The sequence below is a fragment of the Accipiter gentilis genome, chromosome 4 (genome assembly GCF_929443795.1).
Source record: "Accipiter gentilis chromosome 4, bAccGen1.1, whole genome shotgun sequence".
In the NCBI taxonomy this organism is placed as follows: Eukaryota; Metazoa; Chordata; class Aves; order Accipitriformes; family Accipitridae; genus Astur; species Astur gentilis.
The window spans coordinates 10,625,057-10,637,398 of NC_064883.1; the positions used below are offsets into that span (position 1 = coordinate 10,625,057).

Here is a 12,342-nt window from a genome sequence, read left to right on the forward strand (position 1 = left end):
CCCCCCCCGCGCCCCGCCCGGCTGCGCGCCTCTCGCTGACCCGCAGCGCCCCCTGGCGACGCCGCGGGCGCGGGCGGGAGCGGCGTCTGGGCCGGGGGGGGGGAGGGAGCCCGGTGCGGTGGGGGGGCCGCGCAACAACGGGCTGCCGGGGATGGGGGGGGGGGGCGGGGAGCCGGTGTCCGCGCTGCCCCCGCGGCGAGAGCCGGTCCGGCGCTCTTCCGCGGCCGCGCGTGGGCGCGTGGGCGGGACGCTGCGGGAGCGCTGGCGGCCGGCCCCCCGGCCTCCCCCCGCCCCCGGCCCGCTCCCTCCCGCCGTTGCCATGGACTGCGGTTGCCACGAGTTACCGGACCGAGGCCCGGCGGCCTACGCTCCTCGACGGCCGCCCTCCTCGGCCCTCCGCCCGCGCGGGCACACGCGTGCGCGCACGCACCGCCGGCTGGCGCGCGCACCGCCGCCGCCGCCGCCGCCGCCATCCGAGCCGTGCGCCGGGGGGGGGGGGGGGGAGGCTGGGCGGAGCGGAGCGGGGCGGAGAGGACGGCGGCCCCAGGTAAGGCGCTCGCCCCGCTCCGCACGGCGGCCGGCGGCCCCGGGGCAGGGCCGGGAGGGGACGGGGCGCGGGGAAGGGCCGGGCCGGGGCGCGGCGGCGGCAGGGAACGGCGCTGCTGCCTCCCGGGGAGCGCGACCTGGGATGGTGGCTGCCTTTTCCCTTTTTTGGGTTGTTTTTTGTTTTTGTGGTTTGTTTTTTTTTTTTTTTTTTTTTCCTGCCCCTTTTATTTGAAGTCTTCCTCCGCGCCCGCCCCTTGCACCGGCGGCACGGCGCGGTGCCCCGCGGGAGCAGCCCGGTGGCCGAGCCCCCGGTGGTCGAGCCCCCGGTGGCCGTACCCGTGCCCACAGCCACCCCCACGCGGGGGTCTCGGCCATTAAAAACTCGGGGGGGGGGGGGGTCACGGACGAAGGAGAAAGGCCGGTTTCCGCTTTGAAAGGTCACTTGAATTATTTTCTAAGGGGGCTTTATTCCACGAGGCAAAGCAGCGATTTAAGACGGTAGCGGGTAGGTTTAGCACCGGAGAATAATCGTGTCTTTCCCAAGGCCTCTGGGCCTTTCGTGAGAAGAATCGAGCTGGTAGTGGAAAATAATCATTTACGTTTTTCCAACAACTGTAATAGCTGGTGGAGACACGTAAGCGCCCTGGCCCCGAGAGCGCAGCTCCGAGTCCCGCAGGGGCAGAGGCGACCCAGAACCACACGCCTCTTGCTCTTCGCACCCCTGAACACCTTCTGTTTTACAGCCGAGCAAGCCACAAACACCGCGTACCTATATAATTTAAGTATTGCTCTAGACAAAAATTTCATTATAATCACACGTCCAAAGAAAGACAGGGACACAGAATGCGGCAGGGTTACACAGTGGGACATTTAAGAGTACAGATTTTCTTAACGCTTATAAAACTAGAGTGCTACTTCAATGAAAATTTTCATTCCACGAGACAATCTTTTCTCGAAAGTATAGTTCAATGACGGTGCAAGTAACAGGTTGCTCGATACTAGTTTACAACATTCTGAAGTTACACGTTACAGAATCTGATAGCACATACGACCGGAGTTTTTTCACTTCTCTACCTTTTCTACAAAAACATGACAACAACCCCAAACACAACAGTTTACATATATGTACATATTACAAAAATAGTTGAAGAGTAAATACACATGGTAAGTCATAGAGTGATTAGGATATTGATACTGAAATAAAGGAAACCTTACTGGCAGGTTTACACACAAGACAAAGTAGTAACTTGTTTAATTACTTAAAAGCTTCTAAGAAATCATCATAAAAAGGAGAATATAAAGCTCAAAGCAAAAGCTAAAGTGAAGCTTTTGAGTTAAAATTAGTGCAATTACATATAAACTAGCAATAGTAATTAGATGATATTATGAACTACGTATTAGCCTGTTTAAAAAAAACTAGCAGGAAATACTGGCATTATTCAAAACTATAAAATGAGAACCAAAATACTCATCATCAACTGATCAAAATATATGACAGTGCTGAAAAAAAATCAACAAATCACTGAAGTCATAAAAGACATTAAAAATATTTTTTTTACATTTAAATTTGTAGCAGTTACATTTAAATGTTCCAAATTAAACAAAATGTCTCAAAGCACTTATATGCAGTTACATACAGCTGATACAAAAAGACTACATACTAGAATACTTTTTCTTCCCCTTTAATGAGAAAAATTCCAGTAATACTAGCTATGCAAGCAACATTCAAAAGACAAAATATTTAAACAAATTTGTCAAAGAAATTTCTTCTCAGAAGAAAGTTCTGTTACAGTAGTCTTAGAATTTTTGAACAGGGTGACAAAGAAAATAACAGAACAACAATAGAACTATTAGAAAACAAATATTTATTTCAGAAACATCTTCATTCGGAAAACACTCACTGGCATACAGATAAGCTCCTAGAATTAAAAAAAATAAAAAACCAGCCACAAAAGCTCTCCAAACCTTTTATTTCTGTAATTTTCATCAGATTTTGAGGATGTGTTAGTAGGCCGGAATTGTAAAGTGCTTCAACAGTTTAGCTCATTCTTTTAAAACAAAATAAAAGCCCACTAACCTGACATTGCATTAAATAAAAACACAAGTATCTTTCTCAGACATTATTCCAGTTTTTGGTTTTATATTTTCCCCATCTTTTAAATAAATGCACTAAACAATTTTTCTTGTAATGTGCCATCTTAAAAAAGACAAGAAGAAAAAAAAAGAAAAAAGTCAAGTAATCAAAATCTCTGCCTGGCAGTAACAGCTATTTTTTTAAGCTACTTTTAGTGATAACTTGTTGCTCTAATTAAATGTTACCACTTTTACATTAAAATAATGTTGCTGCTAACTCACAAGCTGAGAAGGTGAATAGATACATTTGTGCAATTCAGTAAGACCCAGCAAAAAGAAACACCAATATTTGTCTTATAAAAGTGCTACCATCAACAAAATACAGTGGCTTAAAGTAGTTACCTAAGAGATGTTATCCTCGGGCTATTAAAACATGTTTCTAAAATTACACACATTCCCAGCTGGATGCTTTAAAAAAGCATGCCCACACATGCCTATGCCACCCTTTATTAGCTGGCCATTTAATAATCTATTGTTTCTGTACTTCACAGGTTTAAAATGCTCCTTCTTTGAAAGCATCCACAGAATTCTTAAAAAAAAAAAAAAAAAAAAACAATCAAACATATCTATCTATATATCTATATCTATATCTCCATTTCTAGGCTGGTAACTACAGCACCGAAGTTAATGGGAGCTTTGCTAGAGTGATCAGACCCCCTAGCTCTTTTTAATAGCAGTTAAATGTCAAATATAAATACAACAGTACAGTGAAACATATTCCTTTGACAGAATCTGGGAGAAGACACTACGCAGCTGCTGTTAACAATAAAGAGCAAAACTGATGTTTAATCAAAATAAGTGTTGGTGGTTACGAAGTTGTGTTCAAGCCTGCCTTTTGTGAAAAAGTCAATATTCCAACTTGTTAACTATAGCCACAATGAAATCAGCAGCTCCTGTTACTCCTAAAGAGTGGAGAGGTCCACATCTGTAAAGCATGTTATTAGCTATGTGATTATCGTCATCTTGGAGAGGGAGATACTCTCTGTTTGAGCTGCTAAACTAAAACATCTCCCCCAGCATCTTCAAATATAGGTGCCTAAAGTTAAACATGCTGGATGAAATCCTGGCCCTAGCGAGGTCAATGCAAAATTCAGCCATTGCTTTCCATGGACCTCATCCAGGATTTTCACTAGGAACAACTATCCATAATTCCCTGGGAACTGAGAATCTCCAGCAAGGCTAGAAATGATGTCATTTTTATTAATATTTCTAACTTCCAAGCAACCATGCTCAAGAATTTTGGCCTTCAGTTCTTATGCATGATAAAACCAAGCTTTCCGTAAACATTACAGAAAGACCAGGGGAAGATATATTTATATCTCAAATTGTCAGCAGCATATAGTTTGTACAAATGTTGTTTTGCTGATGTTGCTGAGCTACTTTAAAAAGTTAATACCTTGCGGGGTATGTAATTTCATCACCAATGTCAAATGACTTCTAAAGATGAAACTTCTCTGATGCAAATTACAAAAAGATGCTTTGAATATATTTGATATGATATACCAACTTTTAAGATGAGGAATTAAGTTATCTTTATTTTCCAGATCTGAGACATGCACTCACTAAGGGAAATATTTTAACTGCCACATATGTCAGCAGAGCATGACTTACCCAATACTGAGATTTTAATAGTCATAAAAACCTAAATGTAATAGGTAGCGTGTAGACCTGAATCAACATATATAATAAATCAACAAAGAAATGGTATCAAGCTCTGTTTTGAAAATTTCATAAGGACATATGGTTGTATTGACGACGTGTCTTTTAGATACATGTTACCAGCCAGCCGTGTTTATGTGGTGCATGTTACCAGTAAACAGAGCGGAAACCACTTTGTACTGTCCTTAAGATAGCAATACAGGAATGATCTTTCATGATTCTTCAGAAGCTGGGCTTGCTTTACATCCACATGAAATGCTGTCATCACTAGGTCTGAGCCCGGAGGATGAACTGCAGAAAAGGGGAGAGAGAGAGGGGAAAAAAAAAAAATATAAAAGGAGGAAATTGGTTTTCACAACACACTCAAAGCCTGAGTAACAGAGGAGAACTTTAATTATCTCCAGTCACAAAGAGAGACAGGAAATTTGGACTTTTAATTAGCCATTTGGAGTGCAGTTGGATATTTTTTTAGCAAGATAATTTAAACGCGAATAATTCAAGTCTGACTAAATGAAATTCACATAATCAGAATGCAGATAATTGAATTTCTACTGCATTCATTAATTCAGTGTGGAGGTGTGTGTGAAGACTTCTATGATGAGCTGTCACAGCTCAATAAAATCTCAGTCAATTAATTTTTTCATTATCTTAGTATTACATCAACAAAAAAAGCGAGGCATGCGCGTGTGTATGTATGTATATATAATCTCAGAAATTAAGGAAATACAGAAATCACCTCTCTGAATCAGAGTCCACATCGTTTTTTCCTTTTTTTTTCTCTTCATCTTCTATAGGAAAACGTCTGTTCAAAGAGGCAAACTTATGAATCGCATCAGCAACAGAGTATTTGGTCTGTCCAGATACACAAGCCTCCATATCTTCTGGGCTTAGCTGAGTCTGTAAGAAGAGGTGAAGCCTACTGTCTGAAAGCAATAATGCGTCTTGTAGGATCCTGGAACAAGAAAAAAAGTTAAATGTTTTTATATAGATGCACATACACACATATTTTCGCCAGAACAAATTCTAAATGATGTCCTGCTTTTAAGTTTTCAGATGAATCCTAAATCAGTAACAGAAGGTAATGAACATATTAAAATGATTAGGTGTGTGTTACTTTCTTATTACATTATTTGGAATTTTAGGTGAGTAAAAACACGAAGCTAATAGTTAGGCACATCTGCTATTAGAATAACATCAAGGACATTTCTTCCATTTAACCATCTGTTATTACCACATGGATCAATTAATGATTTTTAGGCAGTTGGAGGCATATACTCTTATGAAAATTTGGTCGCCATTTGAGAACGCTTTTTTTTTTTTTTTTTTTTTTATTTTTAATAGCTAAGCTTTTCTAAAACTTACAAGGCACCAATTTCTTTGGTGGGGGAAAGAAGTGTGTACCGAGACAGAGGACTTCATACACATGCAGTGTCAGGACTTTGAAATACCTCTGAACACAGCTGATGCTAGCCAAAATCATTTACACTTTTACAAATATGCATACATTTAAGCTAGAATTAAAATGCTAATACTGATTTAAATTTACTTGCAAACAGTTTTTAGGGAATCTTAAATACTATTTCATTCCAGCTATTCTTTTCAAAAGTCCATTTTAATCTTTGGGTTATATGTATTTTAAATTAAGTCTTCAAATAAATTTAGCACTGACTATTTACTTACATCAAGTGAGAGTAAACAAAATACAATACATTCCAGTAACACAGAAAGTTGTAGAGATAGTTTTACAAGGACTGAGAATTGAAGATTATCATCACTATTGGGGGGGGGGGGGGGGGGGGGGAGGTGGCAACTTTGCTGGACCATTTCTCTAAAGAATGAATTCTTTAATACACAAATCTTAGAATGATTAACAAGAGTTATTTTTTTATATGTACATTTAATTTTACTCATGTAATAAAGTCATCAGAGCCTATGACCATGCTAAACAGTGCTCCACAGAAAATTATTAAAGTATCTTTAAACAAATCAAAACTATTAAGAGTCAATATTTACCTATTTCTACTCATTTAGATTACAGTCATTTCCAAAAAAGTCATTGCTATGCAATAGGAAACAAGAGATGATGTTAATGTAAGAACTAGTAAGAGCAGAAAGAAATATTGCGTTCTGTACGTACTCTTGACTAAAATGAAAAGTATAACTGATTAGTTCCTTCTCTCAAATAAGATTAACGGTGTGTTTGGACTGTAATGTTTTAAAACACAAATACATTCTGAAAACTGTTCTCTAAGGTGGCGAACATTACAATAGCTTTTTATAAATACACTAAAGGATTTTTGGCTTCATCTAAGCCTATAAAAATCTGCCAAACCAAAATAAGTAATAAGAGATATCTATCTGAAAACGCAGGATGTTTGTGTACACACACATTTCATTTGCCTAGGTAAACACACACACAGGCTCAACCAAATAACTCAAACTTTGACACGTTCCAATGAGGAAATGTCTGCAATGACCCTAATGATCTACCAGGTGCATTTCAAATTCAGTCTCAGAAGGACCAGATTTCACTGAAGGTCAAAATAAGCACACTTTCATACCTAGAGAAAGCTTTTTTAATCCGATCTAAATTCTCATAATTTTACTTAAAAATAAACATAGCAAATAGACATCTGTAAAATCAATGCACGCAGTGTATTAATATACAAATAAGCTTCTTCGTAGTCTAAAAGAAGCCAGCAAATGCTGTGTAAAAATGATTCAAAATACAAAATTTACAGGTCTACACACCTTGACAGCAACAGCTTCGTGAATACAGTTTGAAAAGCCATCATTCAGCGGCCAGTAAAAGAGGATTTCAGCCTTGACTCTTGATAAACATACATTCCAAACAAAGACAAACATTGCAACGAGAAGTAAAAGAAAAAAGTATCATTCCACACAATAAATCCACATTTATAGTTTATTCAACTGGGGGAGTAAATATTCTCCTTCCTCTTTTCTTCCTCTTAAAAAAAAAAAAGGAAGAAAAAAAAAAAAGAAAGGGAAAAAAAAAAGAAAAATAACATGCTGGAGTTTACTGTGGAGTAACTAGAGTTACTCTTTTTCCCAGGCTTACGAGCACAATGAGGGGATGCACATTTCCGCAATTCTACCATTTGCGTGTCTAATACCAAGTAACCCAGCAAAAAGCCAAGACATTAAATTCTGTGGATGGCATTTAGTTTCACAGATTCGCCTCTTGCTGCACCTTCAAAAGTTTCCTGCCAACCAGCAAAAACACAAGTAACTAACTGTTCATGAGATTACACTACACTTACAGCTCTGTTGCTGTTTGAAATGTATTTTATTTTCTTTATAAAATAATGGGTAATCTTTAAAATTGATTTTAGATGGTTTGAGGCATTACACCAGAGAAGTAATGAGCACTAATGTCAATGATATTGGACACAAATTCATTTTAGCTTTATTTCATGTCCAGTACAATTCTGCTAAGCCTTGAACTGCTAAAGCACTGTTATTAACTCGGCAGTAACCTAACACATGGAACAGCAAACAAAAGTGATAAGAGTACAGACTGATCAGGACCTCAAGGCTACTGTCCTTTTTCTGCAGCTATAATTCAATTTCCAATTTTACTTTACATTGGACTCATTATTTCACAGTAATTTTCTTTTCTGCTTCATAGTGCCATCTGGAGGTGAAAGGAGTGAAGAGAAACCAAGGCGCGAAGAAACAGAAAGATGTTCATAAAGCTAATCACACACATACAGATACATAGATACATGTATATGTGCATATATATGTTCACAAGGGGGGAAGGGACCAAACACTCAATGCATTTTGCAAACCACTTAAACCATCCTGAAAGCAAATACACGAACACCTTTCACCCAGTCATACCCTTGAAGCATTTTTTTCTTTCTTTTAATTAAAAAATAACTTCTGCTTCCCCCTTCCCCCCCATCTGAACCAACAGGTTAGATTGCTTTTTAATTGCATCCTTCAAGCAATCAAAATGAAAAATAAATTCTGTGCTATCCGTAAGCGTTATGCCTTCCTGTTCAAAATACTCCTTCAAGGAAATAACCATACATTTGTCACCAGATGTTACTAGTAGTAGTAAGTGCTGGTATAGCAGTTGCTCTCCAGGGCTTTTGCTGTCCTGGGGACTCACTATATGAAGGGTTGTACATCTAAAAAAATAGATTTGGCTCCAAGGACTTTAAAAATCAGAATTACAAAACACCACCTAACAAATTAAAAACACAAGAGGAAAGGCAGAGTGTCATAATATTAATACTTGGGTGTCTTAGCAGAGGCTGAACGCGTGAGCAGTTTGAACACAACCAGTAGCACTCCCAGTGCTTCTCAAACAGTTTTATTACAGCCAGTGTCAATGCAAAGCTGCGGTTACAGCGATGTAAATCAGCTCGTGCTGCTGTTGCGCTAATGGAAGAGTCACGGCTCATGGTGATAATTCCTATAAACTGACTGAGCATACTTAAGAGAACAACAGACTTTCTATGCACGCCTGGAATAAGAAGGAAAGGCTAAATCCTGCAAGTCTTGATCCCATCAGTAGTCATTACTTGTCAGAGATCTCACTCCTCTCGGCCAGATTGCTCACGTGCATAATGACTACTTATGTGATTAAGGGGGCTGCAGGACAAGGCTCTACATTTGAATTAGAGATAATAAAATCATTTTTTATTCACAGCCATGCGAATCTTTGTTTGTAAGCTTTCAGTAAACTCTCATGATCTCTAGACCTTTAAGAAGCAGGGCCGAAAAACGTCACTTCACAATCAGGAGAAATAATGTCCTTTTTGAAGGAAATGCTGGATACTATACGAGGAGTATTTCTCCTTCCCGTGTCACAGCAAGAACATTTACAAAAGACAAAACATGTGTTTTGTCTTATTTGGACAAGGTCCAAAATCTGGTTTTCTTCAACATGATTTTATTAGGTATATTATACACTGTTCTGCTGGAGGAGAACAACATATGGCTGAACAGTACAACTTAATCCTAACTAAAGATTTCCTGTATCTACTGTAACCTAATACAATGACAGATGCACACTTGCATGTGTGTGGAAGGTTAACACTCTGATTTTGTTTTCGACAAATTTATTCTGCCCATTTACATCATACCACGAGAGCAAGGGAAGGAAAAAAATAAATAAATAAATAAATAAAAGAGAAGTTGAGAGGCGGGGGATGATGACAGCCTGTGCTGTGGTGCCCTCTATTGAGCATCCAGCCCTGAGCCCCAGCCCACAGCAAACAAAGAAAGCCCCAGTTTCCTCTTAAAAAAAGCCGACTGTTTCCTCCTTCATTTTTTATAAGGGAGGAAATGTTACTGATAGCGAGCAACTGTGAAGCAACTGTTGGGCATCTGATAATGCGTACGTTTAGGAAAGGATCAAGTGACACGCACCTGCTAGGCATTATTCACTTCACTCACCAGAAAGGAAATATTAGCAAGGCTCCACTGGAAGGAGGCAGCCGCCACCCACCCGAGGAGATCCCACCTGCCCCACGGCCACCGATGCTCCTGCCTGAGCCCCGGCAAGCTGGCATCCATCGCTTTTGGAGCCAGACTCCCACTTTCCACATCCCTGAGGAAGCGCCTGGCGGAGACACCTCCGGGAGAGTCCTCTGACCCTGCACCAGCTCCTGCTTGTGGGACTGCCGTGGGAAAGGTAAGGAGGTGTGAGGAGGAGGGCAAAACCCCAGCCACCTCTCAGAGAATGGCAGCCAAGTTTTGGGTGGCTTGCTTGCTCCCGCACCAAGTGAGCCCAACGCACAGCCACCTGGAGCAGCAACACTGTGGATGTCCTTCGACTCCTGTGGATCCGAGTGCTGCATTTCTCAGAACTCCTAGTATGTCTTCCACCTCATCATAAACTGCATGTTTGAAAACTAACTGAAGACTAATCCTTTTTCCTAAACCACGTAATTTTGGGGGATCCAACTCTATTCAATCAAAAAAAAAAAAGCCAGTGATTGAACCCAACTTCATTTAAAATGGTTTTGTTAATTAGTTTTCTAATAAGCAAACCCCAATGATCTTCTGTGAAGGTAATCTGAACCCCAAAGTTAAACCTGTGCAGCTGCAAAGGGATGAAAGCAAAGAGGATCTTACAGAACTTTAATACTATAAGACAGTGTTTTAATTCTGAGGTCTAATTTAAGAATAAGCTTTTCCTGTGAATTTACAGACATCCTCAAAGGATGAGGATCCTTACCAGGAAAAACACGTAATTTTCCTTATTCTTACAAAGTAATTCATAATTGAAAAGGGGCTAGCTGACTTCCGTTAATGCAAATGGCCTCTTGAAATATTAAATTATGCCCAGACAAGAAGTGAGCTTTACAGCTCTTCATCACTCAGAGATAATAACCTGTAAGACAAGCAGGTCTTACCCTGAATTTGTGCAGTAAAGCCAAATCAAAATGGACACTCCTTTCCAGATTTCAGCAAACTCTAGTGCTTTGCTTTAGTTTCTAGCCATTGGCCTAATTCTCGTCCTATTGTGCTCAGCACGGAGAGGCTTCACAAGGGCTCCAAGTACGCACCTTGCCCCGTGCTAACTTGTTCTGGAGTGAGACGTGAAGGAGGACAAGAGAATTCCAGAGGCATCTACATATAGGCAATATGGAGGTGCTCCCAGGGCCAGAAGCCAAGTACCAGAGAGCCTCCCGCCGCCCGATCCTTACTCCTCGGGCACGTGGCTCCTGCCCAGGCAGACACTACAGCAACCTGCTCACACAGCAACAGGCACAGGGAATAAACTGAGACTGTGAAAGATCTAAACTCCATTTCAGAGAGAGCTTGGGTCCCGAAAACCTCAGCAGGCACTGAGTGCAGAGAGGAGCTCGGGTTCCTGCGTCGCATGCGGGCATTTGAAAAAGGTTACCTGTGAACCTCGTCCCTTGACAGGTCCACGCAGGCTCCAATCCCACTTCTTCCCACTGCCACAAAGAAACACCAGCAGGGCTGTAAGCTTGAGCATGGCGACTGCCGTCATTGCTGGGGCAAACAGAGCACTCAGCTTTGCAGTTCTGGGTTACACCACTCCATGCAACTACTTTCTGGCTCCTTTCCCACCCCCCTGCTAATATACCAGGGAGGTCCTGCTTCCCCTGGCATTGCCACACTACAGAACATGCAAGCACCCAGCCCTAGAACTTTACTAAAGTCTAGTGTGTGTATATATATTACACACACACGCCTGTTAATGAGTCCCATAAATTCAATTTCAGAGAAAGAAGTCATAACCTTTGGTTCACACTCATTAAAAAAAAAAGGGGAAAAAAACCATCATGGCAGCCTAGCTGAGGCAGTAAAAAGATCCCTTCTGGAAGCAGCAGCAGCACAGAGGCGCCAGCCAGCAGAGGGCAATGGTACAGCACATAAGGTGCCAAGCCAATTCATCACAACACAACTCTATCTGAAAATTCCTTCCAACTGTTCCCCAGGGCTGAGAGAAAGCTGACACCTTTCTAAACAGCATCCAAGTTCAAACATTTAAATCATTACCTTACAACAGAGATGCTTCTCTTCCCTTTCCTGGACTAAGAGCAGCGAAGTAAAATGCTCCACATGCTGTAATTCTCTGCTGTCAGCACCCATTTAAGCTACAGATATCCACAAAATTGGAGAGTGAGAATGTGTTTTAAGAGAATCTACCTCTCTGGTTTGCCTTCTGAAGCACAGACAGTGGTTGTACATATTTTTGATGCTGAAATACTGTACCTCGTTACCAGATTGGCCTCTCTGCCATTTTAAAATAAGAATGATTTTAGAAACGCACTACTCCGTGGGACAGCACAGCTAAGCTAGGACTGCTCAGACCCAGGGACCTGAACTACCATACCCTTTGTATGTCCATTAATATTATCACCTCTAGGAGCACGGTCACTCTATTTCACCACCCTTCTTTCCTGAAGTGCAGAAAAAACCCTCTGATCCTCTTCTGCTTTCCTTTCCCTGTCACACATGCCTTCAACCAGTATTTACTGGGTATCCTTTCGG

The 12,342-nt window shown here is 41.3% G+C and overlaps 1 protein-coding gene and 1 long non-coding RNA gene across 5 annotated transcripts in view; one reads left to right on the top strand and one right to left on the bottom strand.

Moving 5' to 3' along the window:
* The first annotated feature begins 486 nt into the window (after positions 1-486).
* LOC126037784 (uncharacterized) lies at positions 487-9,011 on the top strand. The gene is made up of 3 exons (XR_007505812.1): positions 487-547; positions 5,133-5,416; positions 7,988-9,011. It is a non-coding gene; the product is annotated as an uncharacterized LOC126037784 (long non-coding RNA).
* Positions 2,395-12,342, bottom strand: part of SNX10 (sorting nexin 10) — a 36,686-nt gene continuing 26,738 nt past the window's right edge. For all 4 annotated transcript variants that reach the window (XM_049798542.1, XM_049798544.1, XM_049798543.1 and 1 more), the window contains 2 exons: positions 5,075-5,290; positions 2,395-4,629 (listed from right to left, as the gene is read on the bottom strand). In XM_049798542.1, the coding sequence (XP_049654499.1) occupies positions 4,551-4,629; positions 5,075-5,290 (295 nt within the window). In that variant the 3' untranslated portion in view covers positions 2,395-4,550. The remainder of the gene's footprint in view (positions 4,630-5,074; positions 5,291-12,342) is intronic.